The following is a 15,912-nucleotide window of genomic DNA, read 5'->3' as shown; positions in this document are numbered from 1 at the left end:
GAGGAAGGCGAAATATTTAACAGAACATGAGGAGAAACTTCTTCATGGGGGTGGGGGAGGGCCAGGAGTTGAGAGTGTGGAATGAGCTGCCAGCAGAACTGGTGGATGTGGGCTTGGTATCAACATTTAAAAGGAATTTGGATAAGTACTTGGAAGAAAGTGTAATGGATGGGACAAGGCAGGATAACATTCTGGCATGCAACAGATGGGCTGAGGGCCTGTTTCTATGTTGTGGTGTTCTATGATTCTAACCCTTAATCATCAGATAAACTTATCCCTTGGCCTTTTTACTGAAAGTAACATAATCTTAGGTTTATGAGACTCATGTGATGGTTATATGATTATCTTCTTCAGTCAGCCATTTTAGCCTGATGTAGGCCAGAAGGACAAGTATCCTTCCTGGGAGGCTTAGAAGGATCTGAGAGTATTTAACTTCTTGTAGCCTTCCACATATTAGACTACCAGGCCATAACTTTTTTCAGGATCTTGATTTCATATGATTGCCCTTCTTGGATAATGTATGTTTTATAGGCTTGTCAGTTTAAATCATTTTGGGGAAAATTGCTTTAAAGCAGAGAAATAATCCATAGAGTGTATACGTTGATGTGTAGTGAAGCTACAGAATCTCACTCTCTCTACTAGATATCATCATTAATACCTCTGATAGAACAACCCATCACAAAAGACTTACAAGATTACCCAATAATTGCAAATTGTCTCCTTTCAAATATTGAGGTTCTGTGGCATATTTATTTTGGCACTACAAACAAACAAATCTACGAACAGAAGTATAAAAGAGAAATTGGAAACCACCAACAACAATTGGTCCCCAACCTAGAGCTCCAAAGGTTAATTACCAGTGCAGATTAATGGCAAAAGTTGATTTGCATATGAGAGAGAATATATTAAAGGGGTACATGGAAATAAGAAGGGTAGTGATGAGATTTCTCACCAGGGGTTAGCATGGCCTGATGGGCAGAATACATGGAGGGAGGGAGAGAGGGGGGGGGGAGAGGGAGAGAGAGGGGGGGGAGAGAGAGAGAGAGGGAGAAGGGGGAGAGGAGGGAGAGAGGAGGGAGAGAGGAGGGAGAGAGAGAGGGGGGGAAGAGAGAGAGAGAGAGGGGGGGAGGAGAGAGAGAGAGAGGGGGGAGAGAGAGAGGGGGGAGAGAGAGAGGGGGGAGAGAGAAAGAGAGAGAGGGGGAGAGAGAGAGAGAGGGGGGGAGAGAGAGAGGGGGGAGAGAGAGAGAGGGGGGAGAGAGAGAGAGAGGGGGGGAGAGAGAGAGAGGGGGGAGAGAGAGAGAGGGGGGAGAGAGAGAGAGAGGGGGAGAGAGAGAGGGGGGAGAGAGAGAGAGGGAGGGAGAGAGAGAGAGGGAGAGAGAGAGAGAGAGGGAGAGGGGGGGAGAGGAGGGAGAGAGGAGGGAGAGAGGAGGGAGAGAGGGAGAGAGAGAGAGGGGGGAAGAGAGAGAGAGAGGGGGGAGAGAGAGAGAGAGGGGGGGAGAGAGAGAGAGGAGAGAGAGAGAGAGAGAGGGGGAGAGAGAGGGGGAGAGAGAGGGGGAGAGAGAGGGGGGAGAGAGAGGGGGAGAGAGAGGGGGAGAGAGAGGGGGGAGAGAGAGGGAGGGAGAGAGAGAGAGAGGGAGAGAGAGAGAGAGAGGGGGGGGGGGAGAGAGACAGAGAGAGAGAAAATTTATATCGTCCTGTCCTGTCTTGACAAAGGAGATGATGAGTGAATCTTATGAGAAGATTCAGATATTGGGCTCACTGATCAAACACAAGGAGTTACTCATATAAAACATAGATAAGGTGACGTTTTTTCTCTCAGAGGGTCTTATATCTTTTGAACTCTCTTCTGCAATGGTTGGTAGGAGCGGAGCATTTGACTATCTTATGTAGATAGATTCATAAGCAAGCGGATGAAATATTACCATGAGTAGATGGGAAAATGTTTTCAGTTTATCACCAGATCAGCCATAATCCTACCACATGTTAGAACTGGTCTAAGGAGCTGAATATTCTAAATCCAATTCTCAGAAGACCCACCCCATAGGTAGTTAAAACTGGAGCAAAATGTAGTTTTTCCTTGAAATTCCTAGCCAACAGAATAAATAGAACTGGGGACTGGCTGACCAGTGTAGCAAAAAAATAAATAAGTCAGGACTATAGTCCTCAAGGTCACTGGCTTCTGTCTGAGTGCTTCTCCCCTTGTTTTTCAAAAATACTTAATATAAAAATCAAACAAGTGCTTTAATGTCAAATTGTTACTCTTTTCTTTAAAACTTTTGGCTAATACACGTACCTTAAGACTCAACCTATCGACTTACTATGTCTTTTTTTTTACCACTAATCATCATCTTCCCTTCTGAAGATACTGGACTGTCTTACAAGCTCATTCCATTAAGTGTCCTTAGTCCTTAATATTCAAGCAGTTATCACTTTATTCAAGAGTTTTGAGAGGACAACTGATGAAGTGTCAATGTGTTGAAAGCTGGCTTATTTTCCTCAGAAATTATTCCTGAATCTGCCCAGCAAAAGATGAATGACTTTTGTCTGTTGCTTGTCAGAACCTTACAAAAAACAATTTAAGGAGCTTCACAACATCAAATTATCAGACATTTATAAAGGTCAAAAAATCCAAAACAAATGTTTTGTTAAAAGTCGGGTTATACATGTCAAGTTTGTGTGGTGACTCTTTACATGGCTCTGTAGATGGAACATATGAGGATTTTTAAGAAGGCATATGAAGAGGCTGCCTTACAAAAAGCAATACTGATCAGTTAGTGGGTGCCCATGGTAACAGTACAAGAGAAGTTGACAGTAACAACTATAAAGTGTGAATCCCTTAAGTACACAGGAGCTCATAAATATATTGATGTTGTAGAAACTTCAAACTGTGAGGCTGAATAACATCAATATATCATTTAATTTTTTTCCTGAAGAGAATCAAATGACAATTCTCAAGGAATGGTCTGAATCTAATAGCTAGTGATTCTAAAGGGAAGCATGCAGTATGCTTGGTTGCAAATCAGGACCTCAGCTTTGCTCACTCTAGGTTAATGACAGAATTCTCTGAAGTGTTTTGTGTCAGACATGGCAAAGCTGACTGCATCAGTCACTGGATTCACCTGAGACTAACGGCAAAGCAACCCCACACTGAAAGGTAGGGGATGCAGAGAGATAATCAATGCACTTTGCATCCAATAATTAATCCTATGCCAAGGATGGCTGGCATGTACCCAGAAGCCCCATGGAGAATTGCAAGCCCCAGTATGTGGTTCAAGCATTTCACTTTTCAAAGAAAACGTTTTTAAGTGCTTTAATATGCTTTTAAGCAAAGGTGTTTTTCAGACATTTAAAATAATAGTAAAAGAACACTGAAACAGGCCCTTTGGCCCATTACACCCATGCTGACCCTCAAACATCCATCTACACTAATCTCATTTATTACTACTAGCCCTGCAGGCTTCTGGGTTAAAGGGACTCGTGTAGAAGGGTGCTTACTGAGTGGTGTAGACTTGATAGGATCAGTTTCCGTGCTACATTACTCTGACTCAATAGTGTACTGTAATAGTTCAGGAAAAATTAAAAAAAACACATTAGAGCATAATGTTTTTAAAAAGTAACAGTTAAATGACTTGCCTGAGGACTTGATGGTTTTAAATTATTTAAATCAATTTGAATAACTATTAGAATTATTTAAAATCTGAAGAGATCTTTAGCTGGTGCCTCTCAGGTACAATTAGCTTAACCAGTGTTCTTCATGTTAAAAATAACTGGCTGGTAAGGCTTCACTGGAAGATGATCCAGTCCAATGTGTATTTATTTCCTGCAGGGATTCTCAGCATACATCTTTAGGTTCCATTATAACCAAAGAAACACATAGCTGAAGAATTCTAAAATCAGAGCTCTCTCTCGAATTGTGGTCTGTTGGACTCAAAGTGTGGTCAGGTGGAAATACTGTTAAAAGTTAAAATGAAAAGGAGCTATCGTAACTGAAATATTATTGAATTTTATAAAATTTCATGATAGAATACAATGGATGGATCTTGTCATAATTACACTCCCGAGGAATTATTTATGTAGACAGAAGTTTGCCTAGTTAATTTCCGGTAATTGGCAATCATTCTCCTCTTTAGTGAAGACAGCTTTCCTTAATCCTTCAATTAAAATCTTTCAGATGCTATTTTCAGTAAATTTCCACTTAACTTTCTGATGAAATAAATACATTATCCCAAGCTTCTCAAGGAGAGGTTTACTATTCTTGCTAAATTTATTAAACCTAACAAGTCCAAGAAAAGTGAGATAGGATGGGGGTGGGGGGAAAAGAGAGAAAAGCGTGGCAATATTGCATTCTCTCAACCTTCAATCCTTCAATTTTACAAGCCATCAATCTTGTAAAAATCACATGATGATTTCACGGGTCAAACCTGGAGTATAGTGGCATGGTGGATGGGTGAAGACTGGTGGGTATCTTGGAGAGGACTATCCATTCTAGTATTTACTTGATTGGAGAAGGATACAACACTGCTAGTTCACAGTTGCAATCACTATTTCAACAAATCATAGTAAGAGCATCTTTATTGCTGATTTAACAGAGTGGCGTATAGCTTGATGCTTCTCCACTTGAACAAATTCTCACCGTGAATCAAAGTTACCAGAGTCACAAATGAAGGATGGCTATTTGGTTAAAATGCTGACATTATCCACAAACTCTACATGAAAAACCTTTATGAGTTCAAAGCAGGAAGAAAAATAATTAGAAATGCTTTTGTTCCCGAAGCTGACTCTTATAAAATGTTCCAATGTAACACAGATTGCTGGCTTCTTTATTCCATGATCATCCCAGAATAATTGTGTGCTAGGCTATAGATCTTGCAGTTATTTCAGAATTTCTGGGAAAATCTAGTAAAAAAATTATCCCCAGTCAAATGAGACAAAAAAGTAAACTAATGAAGAAAACAAGGGTAAAATACAAGTAAAACATGGTTTAGAACCCAGGGAAAACAATCAAAGAAAATGTTTACTGACTGCAACATGTAACAATGGCTTAAAAGGATGGGTTTCCTTCTGTAAAAGGAACTAAAACAACTTTTGAGAGAAACAATAAATATTACATATATTAAGTACATACTTCAGGAATTAAAGATTATGTTTATTCAAGAGATTTAATTTGACTTTTTTACCCAAAATGAATAATGAGGCATTTGGCACACTCATAAAAAGGAAAAGACAGAAAGGTTATTCACAAACTGTATAAATCACTAGTTAGACTAGTTAACTGGAATGTTTAAAATTATGAAAGGCCTGGACCAATTGGAGAGAGAAAAAAAAACAATTTCACTTGGCAGACAAGCCAGTAAGTAAAGGGCAAAGACTGAAAAAAATTGATAGAAGGGTTTGGGGAAATTCTTCCTCACCTAGAGTTTGGAGGTAGACTGAAACCTAATGAGCATGTAGAACCATATATCATACTTAGATTTGCTTAGAAGATTATCACCTAAGGCTATGGGACAAAAGGATGGGAAATGAGATTATGCTGAGTAGCCTTTTTGGCAGCAATACCATGGACTAAATGACCTTATATTTCTACAATTCTATAATTTCTCCTTCATTAAGCCTGCCCCGGACTTTGCGTGCTCTTCTGCTTACCTGCAAGTGCTGCCGTGGCTCTGGTGAGCGCTCATTATCCAAGCTGTTTGCCCGCTCATTTTGCTGCCTGGCGGGCTGGCGCTCTTTCAGGGACGTGCTTCTTCCGCGACGTCCTGGTTGCTTCCCCTCAGACCTACTGAATGAAAAACCGTGCCAGAAAAGTACCACCACGATCAAGGCCGTCAGACAATGATACGCACGTCCATGGAGTTGTATGCAACTTTGCCAAGCTTTACCAAGCTTCTTGACATTTTTGAAATATATTTGATGTTAAAGAAAAACAAAATGGTGTCCTCTAATTGCACCCCCCCACACACACACAAAATAAAAAAATGTAAATACTCAACAGGCAAGGCAACATTTGAGCAGAGAGAAATAGATTCAATTCAGGTTGATGACCTTTCATCTAAACTAGTTACTAACCTGATCTCTTGAGAAAGAAATACAGAAGATAAGAAAGGGAAGAGGGGAATCAAAAGGACTTGAGAATAAGAGCAGATTAAAAAATGAAAAAAGCTGATGAATTCCACATGTGGGCTGGAAACAGCATCAAAACAGTCATGGACATACTGTAAAGAGGGGGGAGGGACTACCAGTAGGCCTCAAACAAGGATTGCTCAAATATCACAGAAATGTGCTTCAACAGGTTTAAGGTTAATCTGAAGAAATTGAGCAGATCTAAAGGAGCAACTATACAATACAAGAAGATCAACCAGGCAAAGGAGGGTACTAGTACTTGTGGTGGAGGAGGATGACTGATCAGGTCTCTGATCAAGGAAGGAAGTGAAAGGTCGTCATGCATAGCATGGCATGGAATGGAATGTTGGGGGAGAAGATAGACACGGGCTGGTTGCAGTTACTGTAAGGCTATTAGACATAGGACCAGAATGGGACCATTTGATCCAATCTATCATTCAATAATCGCTAATTTCTTTTCAACCCCACTCTCCCATCTTCTCCCTGTAACCCTTAATGTCTTTGCCAATCACAAGCCTATCAATATCTTCCTTAAATACACTCAAAGACTTGGCCTCCAGCACCCTCTGTGGCAACAAATTCTAAAGGTTCATCACTCTTTGAAGAAATTCCTCCTCATCTCAGCTCTAAAGAGATATCCCTTTAAGCTAAGGCTATGCCCTTGGATGCAAGAATCTCCAGCTAATGGTAACATCCTCTGTAATGTCCACTCTATCCATGCTTTCAGTTGAGAGAAATCAGAGAAGGCTGTAGAATATGGAAAATTCTCCATTAGAAATGGTCAAGAATGGCCTGATATTATCTGATGGGATCATTTTCCAGAAAGATGCCAGTTAGTACACCAAAATAACAAAAGTGCCTTTGCTGGCGTTAGATGACAATTTTGGAATTGATTCTTAATGTATGGAACTAGGGAAGTTGAGGTGGAAAAGGATCTTGAATGACTGAAGAAATGTGACATTCAATGTCATACCAGTAATTGTGAAGAAAACAAATACCAGAAGTTTTACAAGACAGTTATTCAGCTTAAAGCAATCATGTCAAGTACAGGTATATAATACAAAACTACCAAAGTGATCAAAGGGAGTTTAAAAAGACCGGTGAACATATACGGGGTACTTAAAGAAAAGAACATAACTCTATTTACATAATGTAACCGAAATTTCTAAGTTAGCTAAATGAGTCTTCAATTGGCCCATTGCTGTATGAGGCAGTGGCCATTAGTCTATGGACACTTAGTGGCCACTTTATTAGGTGCACCTGTTTATCAATCTAATCAGCCAATCATGTGGCAGCAACTCAATGCATAATGGCATGCAGACATAGTCAAGAGGTTCAGTTGTTGCTTAGACTAAACATCAGAATGGGGAAGAAATGGGATCTAAGTGACTATGAATGATTGTTGGTGCCAGATGGGGTGGTTTGAGTATCTCAGAAACTGCTGATCTCTTAGGATTTTTACACAGAACATTCTCCGGAGTTCACAAAGAATGGTGCAAAAAACAAAAACAAACAAAAAAATCCAGAGAGTGGCAGCTCTGTGGTGGAAGTATTTCGTTAATCAGAGAGGTCAGAGGAGAATGGTCAGACTAGTTCAAGCTGACAGAAAGGTGACAAACTCAAATAACCACATGTTACAACAGTGGTATGCAGAAGAGCTTCTCTGAATGCATAACATATCAAGCCTTGAAGTCAGTGGGCTACAGCATCAAAAGACCAAGGACATACAATCAGTGGCCACTTTATTACGTACAGGAGGTACCTAACAAAGTGACCACTGAGTGCATAGTTATCAACAGATGAGCTACAAATCCAGGAGAGAGCCACAAAATGATGCAAAGTTTGGTTCAGACAATCTGAACGGACACTAAATAGTTGAGGAATAGCTAGTGCAGTTCGAGAGTTCGAGTGCTGTAGAAAAATAATGTAAAGTCCCTCCTCATGTTGTGATGTTGACGTCATTAAATGGTATTTTCAAATGAAAATCAATACATTTCATCAAATCATGCTCATTTGTAAATAGGAGCTAGATACAAGGCAATTGATGACAAGACACTCAATAAAATGCATAATTAAAAACCTCTCTCAAAAACTGGAATGTTGCTGCAAGCAGCAAGTCAAAGAGCAAAAAGAAAGTGCACCAGCCCCACTTGACTAAAATAAACAATCAAAATTGGAGAAAGACAAGTTGTCAGGAACACCAAAAGCAAGCCCTTGTGCATGAGAACGGGGGCTGGGGAGAGGGGGAAGAGAGTCCTGAATCTGAATTGCCAACTAGCTGACATGGGCCATTTCAAAGGTTACAACATTGCTGAGGGCATGGGAAGAATTATGTACAGGCCAAAAGGCAACTGCTGCAGATTTCCTTCCCTAAAGGAAATTAATGAGCCAGACAGGTTCTCACAAAATACTGGTGGCTACCTGATCATAAGTTTTAATTGTTGACTAGAACACAGAAGGATTCTCCCCTACCATTATTGAATGTTTTACATCAGTGAACAGGAAGGGCCTCAGGTTTAATATCACACCCAAAAGACATTACCTGAGACACATGGTATTCCTTCAGTAATATAGAGGGGTATGAACCTAGATTACTACATGCAGTCTCTGAAGCAAGACTTGACACTACAATCAGCTGAGCCACTGGTTGGCAGCAGTTTACACAGGAATCGGTACTAATTTCATCCGCAGAGTGACGCTTACCTACTAGAAGGAATAATCAATGATTCTGTCTTTGTGATTTTTCCACTGGGAGGCAGCTTTTCTAGGAAAGTGTCTGCATTGATGCTTTCAGATCCTACTGCTGCCTCCTCCTGTTGTATTTGATCCTTTTGTGAAACAAAAAAAAAACAAAAGAAACATATGATATAAAAATAGCTTGTACCACAGAGCACCTGGTCTTTGAGCAATAAACAATTCTTCTGTTTTTTTTTTGACATCCAAGGGCTTTGTATTACCCTAATGGGAAACAGGGTTTTCAGAGTAATTAGTACTGAGCTTTCAACTTCACAAAAAATTCCTACTTTTAATCCAAGGTCTCAGCTGTGTGTCAGCACACAGTTGTACTTCAAACGCAAGAAAGTAAATTGCATATCCTACATTGCACTTACTTCATAGGTGATTACGTCCTCAAAAATGTACAATATATACCAATGATATGTTTAAAGCAAACTGACACTCAAGCATTTTTCAATATTGGTAAAAATTTAAGATAGAGGGAAATGAAAGAGTAAGCAAATGTGCTCTCTGAGGCTGATCTGCCATTCGATATGATTAAGGCTAATATAGCCTTGACCTCAATACCACTCTCCTTTGCACATCCCTTGATCCCTTATTATTCAAACATCTGTATTCCAGAGAGGTGTGGAGGCGGAGATACTTAATATCTTGAACATATTCAATGACTCCACCAGTACAGATATTAGGGATAAAGAATTCTGGAGATCCAAGACATTGGAAAGAAGCTATTCCTCTTCCTTTCCCTCAGAAATAGGTGACCCTTTTTATTCCTGAAACTGTGTCCCCAAATTCTCGATGACCCCAACAGGAGAAAAGCCATCTCAGCATCCATCTACCTGCATCTCTTCCATTTCACACATGCCTACCCTCACTCCACCTGAGATAGGGTTCCTCTTGTCTTCACCTACCACCCCACCAGCCTGCACATCCAGCACACAATTTTATGTAACTTACGCCATTTCCAACAGGACCTCACCGCCAAATGCATCTTTCCCTTCCCCCTCACCCCACTTTCCACAGAGATCACTCCCTACATGACTCACCTGTCCTTTCATCACTTCCCACTGATCTCCAATCCGGTACTTACCCTTGCAAGCAGAACAAGTGCCACACCAGCCCTTCCAGTTGAGGTAACACTTCACCTGGGAGTCTGTTGGGGTCAACTACTATATGCGGTGCTCCTGATGTAGCCTCCGGTAAATCAATGAGACTCAATGTAGATTGGGAGACCGCTTCACCGAGCACTTATGCTCCCTCCCTCAGAACAAACAGGATCTCCCTGTGGCCACTCATTTCAATTCTACTTCCCATTTCCATTCTGACATGTCAGGCCATGGTTCCTGTACTGCCACAATGAGGTCACACTCAGATTGGAGGAGCAATATCTTATATTCCCTCTGGGTAGCCTCCAACCTGATGGCACAAACACCGTTTTCGCAAACTTCCAGTATTTACCCCCCTTCCTCTTCCCATTCTCCATTTCCATTTTCCTTTCTCATCTTATCTCCTTACCTCCCCAAGTATACCCTCCAGTGCTCCTCCCCTTTCCCTTTCTTCTATGGTTTTCTGTCCTCTCCAATCAGATTCCCCCTTCTCTAGCCCTTCATCTCTTTCACAAATCGGCTTCCCAGCTCTTTACTTCACCTCTCCCCCTCTACTGGCTTCACCTATCACTGACTACCTTGTACTTCATCCTCCGCTCATCCCACCTTCTTACTCTGACTTCTAATCTCTTTTTTCCAGTCCTGATAAAGGGTCTTGGCCTTAAATGTCAACTGTTTACTCTCTTCCATAGATGCTGCCTGGCCTGCCAAGTTCCTCCAGCATCTTGTGTGTTTTGATTTCCAGCATCTGCAGAATTTCTCTTGTTTATGATTCTACTATGTCAAACCCCCTCAGAAACCCTTTTTAATTTCAAGAGGACCATCTTTCATTAAGGAAAAAAAAAATCCAAGTAGCATCAGAGTTCAGCAGAAACCTGAGTTTTCAACCAGTATCACAGCTTCCTGGTGATTGGTTTGTAGTTTCTAGAACAGAGGTATGAAATAAATGAGCAAATATTGGTCAAGGAGACAATTACGGTCATGGGAATGGATGACAGATCAATAAATCAATATATTGGTCAAACTGTGGAGAAAATGGGCAATGGTCATGTCTTAGAGGAGCAAGTATGTTAGCAAAACATTTAAGAACTTTTTGGTGGTAATTCCACCAACCTAAGTATTAGTTGGGACTTTTACAAGGTAAACAGCATAAAAGGTGCAGAATTCTTGTAATGTGTTCAAAGTATTTTTTATTTTAAATCATCCCAAATAGAAAAGTTACAGTATGAAATTTAGTTCTAGATTTTTTTTTATGTTGGCAGATTGTGATGTTGCTGGCTTGAACAGCATTTATTATTCATCCCTAATTTTCCTTCAATTATTTCAGTTAAGAGTCAACCACAGACAGGGTAAGGACGAGAAATGTCCTTTGCTAAAGGACAGTTGAGAATCAGATAGAAGTGGTGACAATCTAAGTTGCATGGTTACATAATGCTTTTTATTTCATATTTATTTAATTACAGTACTTGAATTTAATCCTCCAACTACAAAACTGGGATTCTTCTCTCCTGGTCAGTATTTCAGTTTCCTTGAATACCAGTCTAGCAACTTACCATTGTGCTGCAGCACCATTTGTAAACTAGTTAAAGGAAAAGGGTGGAAGTGGAGAGCATTTGAGGCAAAAATCGTAATTTGATAAGAATTAGGAGAGCTGTGGAACAGGAAAGACAAACCAGGAATAAAAGCTGTTAATCTGGAAAAAGACATTTTCCTTGGTTGAGATGATTTAGCAGAAGTGGGCTAGAAACTGTCACTTTCAGTCAGTATCAGACCAGTAAAAGGGTGAGTATTCGGAACAAGTAAATTACCAAGACTGGAGCAAAACTTCCCAATGTACTCTGTATGTCAAATGACAGAGTTGCACAAGAAAAGAACAGCATATATATAATACATTCCAAATACTGAGTGCTCAACAACCAAGTGTGATGGTGAAACTAAAGAAGGAAATAGAAAGGCGACAGGAAAAAATAATGGTAAATAAAGGAGGGCCTTAAGATGTTCTGTGAAAGGACAGAGGACAACAAAGCGTAGGTCCCATTAGAAATCAAACGATAGAATGAATGTGGAGACACATTCTAAACGATTCAAAATACTGACACGTTAGGACACATTCAAACTAAATTATTGGTTTGCATCTAATTTCATGGAAGAGGGAGCTGATATAAACAATGTAATTAAATAGTAATAAGAACCTATTTACTACAAGTCAAGTTAAGTTTACTGTCATTTAAGTATATAGACATATACCGTCAAACCAGTCAACGTTTCTCCAGATCAGGGTGTAAAGCACAGTAGTACACAAAACGCACATACTGTATAACACACAATAACTCAGAACTGAATCTACAAATGCATAGATAAACAGAGTAAAGTGCAAAAATTAAATATTGTAACTACAGTACAAATTATCTGGTGATATTTGAATGCAATGCAGCAGAGAGTTCAGAATCCTAATGGCCTGGGGGAGGAAACTGTTTCCCATCCTGATAATTCTTGTCTTTATGTATCAGAGTCTCCTGCCTGATGGTAGAAAGTCAAAAAGGATGCTGGATGGATGTGGGATCTTTGATAATACTAAGGGTACTGAATATGCAACGCTCCTGATAAATGTCCCCAGTGGATAGTAGGAAGACCCCTATGATCCTCTTGGTTGTTCTCACAGTCCTTTGTAGGGGCTTCCAGTCCAGTGCTCTGCTGCTCCCAGACCAGAAGGAGCAGGAGGAGGAGAGGCAGTTTGTCAGGACACTCACAATGGTGTCACTGCAAAATACAGGGGGGGGGGGGCCTCACTTGCCTCAATTTACTCATGGTGGAGGTGCTACTATGTCTCCTTATGCAAGGAGGTAATATTGAGCGACTAGGTGAGATCATCAATGTTGTGAACTCCCAAGAACTTAGTGCATTTAACTCCCTCTACAGCACAGGGGGCATGATTCATCTGCATCTTGTTGAAGTCCACAATCGTTTCCTTGGTCTTCTCCACTTCCAGACTTGTGTTGTTGTTCTCACACCAGTCCACCAGCTGCTCTACATCCTCTCTGTACTCCGACTCATTATCATTGATGATGAGGCCAACCACTGCAAACTCGATGATACGGTTTGAGCTTAATACTGCGACACAGTCATCCATCAGCAGTGTGAACAGCAGTGGACTGAGCACGCAGCCCTGGAGAGCGCTAGTGCTCAGCGTAATGGGACTCGAGATGTTGCTGTCCACACGGACCGAGTGTGGCCTTTCAGTTAAGAAGTCCGGTATCCAGTCACAGAGGGAGATGTTGAGACCCAGCATGGACAGTTTCCCACCAGCTTCTGGGCTATGATGGTGGTAAATACTGAAATGAATTCTATAAAAAGCAGCCTGGTATATGAGAGCCCATTTTCCAGGTGGGACAGGACAGAGTGGAAGGCAGTGGCTATGGTTTCATCCGTAGATTGATTCAAGCAATAAGTGAACTGGAAAGGGTCCAGTATAGCCAGGAGAAAGGCTTTAATGTGCCCCATGAAAAGCCACTCAAAGCATTTCAGAATGGTTGATGGTAATGCCATACGATGATAGTCATTTAGACAGGTTACTGTCACCTTATTTGGCACTGGAATGATGGTTGCCACCTAGAAAACCAAGGGGACAATGGACTGTTCCAGAGAGATGTTGAACACATCCATCAGCATCTCCGTTAGCTGGGCTGCACAGTCTTTCAAAACCCGACCTGCTATATTATTGAGCACCGCAACTTTGCATGGCTTGAACATTCCTTGAACATTCTCTAGTTTGCGTTTCCAAAGCAGTGCTGCAATGCTGCGATTGCCCCTTTGGACCAGGTTTTCACAACCTTTAGAACTGCTTTAGCCCATTTGATCAGTGGTTTGTATGCTGGAATTAGCTTAACAGTGAAGTGATCTGAGGGCCCAATGTGGGGTTGGGGAACGGCTTTGTGTGCACCTGGTATGTTAATGTAAACCAGGTCACGTGTATTTCCACCTCTAGTAGCAGAACCAACATGCTGGTGGAACTTAGGAAGGACTGCTTTTAGGTTTCCAGCAACAATGAAGGTGACAGCGGGATGCTGTACAGCTCACCCAGTGCCTTGCCAGCATTGGGGGTGGGGGGGGGGGTGGGGAAAGATATACAGCTACCAACACAATTGTAGTGAACTCCCTTGGTATATAAAAAGGTTTGCACTTCTCTAGAACAAACTTAATCATCAGTGAACAGTAGGATGCCACTGCTAATGTGTCCACACACCAGTTAGTTCTTATTTATGTAAATATAGATGCCAGAACCATGGGTCTTGCCTGAGATCACTGGATTCCTGTCAGCCGGAAACATGCTGAAACCCTCCAGCTGGATGGCCATGTCCAGAATGGTGCCCTGAAGCCACATTTTTGTGAGAATGAGTGCACAGTTGCTCTTCATTTCTCACTGGTTCAGTCTCAGGCTCAGGTAGTCCAGTTTATTTTCAAGCGGACGGACATTTGTCAGTTAAGAATGACGGGAGAGCCGGCCTGAAGGGCTTCGATTGGATTCTCTTCTGAAACCCAGCATGCTTTTGCCTCCTCTTTTGCTTCCTTGTGTGCTGCTTTCGACGGCGTCTCCCGTGGATGACAATAGCAGGCAATGGTGTGCGCAATAAGCCCAAGCTGCAGAGCTCCACTGCAGTCCAACAGCTCACTAGCGAGGTGGAATTGCTGTCCACAGTATATTTAACAGCCAGCAGTGTTTTCTGATCAAAACAAAGACGTACAGGACATGGACGAAGTATTACACTGGACATGGAGTGGCGTCTGAATGCACCACCATCTTAAGCCATTGTGCCAAATAACAAACTTAGTGCTTCAGCGTTTTGAGGAGTGGATAAACTAAGTACAATATGTCCCAGGTCTCATTAAAAAAAAAGCTAAGAAGAAAAAATAGAGGTTCCAATCATCATTTTCTTAATTGTTTATAGCTACAGGCATGGTGCCAAAGGACTGGAAGACTGCTGATATGCCAATGCTATTTCATTAGGGTAAAAAAGGATAAACCAAATAGCCATTGAACAGTGTCTGGCAAATTATTCAAAAAAAAAAATCCAAGGGACAGTATAAACCAACATTCAGTAAGGCAGAGCATAAGCAAGAATGATCAGCATGGATACTTAAAGGAAAGGTGCATGTCTGACTGATGACTTGGCTTTTTGATAAAGTATAGTATGATGAAGGTGACGCAGTTCCCATATGACAAACTGATAAGGAAAATTTAAAGTCATGACATCCCAACTAAAATGGCAAGTTGGATCAAAACTGGCTCAATGTCTGCCTTCTGTGGTGTAGAATGCTCAGCAGTTTCCTTGTATTTCAACTCTAGGCTACACATGCTTGCATGATTCAAAGTACATATGCTTAATACTCACAGCTGATGAAATATCAGAAATGTCCATGTGAAATTTGCTTGGAGAGTTTTTGAGCTTTTCGGGTATATCTATCTGTATGAAGCAGAAGAATACAGTAGGTCAGTCACACACAAAACCTAAAATGGGACAGAAAAGAAGGTGGCAATTTGGGAAAAATGGTAGGGAATCCAATAGGTTTCTGGATATCACCAACCCACCTGAAATGGCCAACATTTTACCTTCTAAAATGCAAACCATGTAATCTGCCAGGAAATTAGGTTCAAGTTGATTAACAGTTTTTAAGCCACAGTTTAAGCTATTAATTATAATAGATAATAGAATACTTAAAACAATGCTAACTAGAAACATAAATTAAACATAAATTAGAATTTTAAATGTAAAGTTTGATATAGACCTTGCTGGTGAAATTTCATGGACAACTGGGGTGCAATCAAGAAACATACAGCACAGAAATGGGCCCTTTTAACCAACCTCCTTCATGCCTATCCACACCAATCCTATTTCCCTGTATTCCTCTTGCCGTGCCTGCCCAAAAAATGTTTTTTAGATGCTGTAATTGT

The 15,912-nt window shown here is 41.0% G+C and overlaps 1 protein-coding gene across 7 annotated transcripts in view; it reads right to left on the bottom strand.

Annotated features, from left to right (window-relative positions):
* Positions 1-15,912, bottom strand: part of LOC132383059 (phosphofurin acidic cluster sorting protein 2-like) — a 301,168-nt gene that overhangs the window by 75,884 nt on the left and 209,372 nt on the right. For 4 of the 7 annotated variants that reach the window (XM_059953785.1, XM_059953814.1, XM_059953804.1 and 1 more), the window contains exons 11-13: positions 15,353-15,424; positions 8,824-8,948; positions 5,644-5,779 (exon numbers count right to left, since the gene is read on the bottom strand). In XM_059953785.1, the coding sequence (XP_059809768.1) occupies positions 5,644-5,779; positions 8,824-8,948; positions 15,353-15,424 (333 nt within the window). The remainder of the gene's footprint in view (positions 1-5,643; positions 5,780-8,823; positions 8,949-15,352; positions 15,425-15,912) is intronic. The other 3 variants (XM_059953794.1, XM_059953837.1, XM_059953828.1) reach the window with 1 other exon arrangement.

The sequence above is a fragment of the Hypanus sabinus genome, chromosome 2 (assembly GCF_030144855.1).
Source record: "Hypanus sabinus isolate sHypSab1 chromosome 2, sHypSab1.hap1, whole genome shotgun sequence".
In the NCBI taxonomy this organism is placed as follows: Eukaryota; Metazoa; Chordata; class Chondrichthyes; order Myliobatiformes; family Dasyatidae; genus Hypanus; species Hypanus sabinus.
The sequence above is the reverse complement of the archived record's forward strand: the minus strand, read 5'-3'. Positions and strand labels throughout refer to the sequence as shown.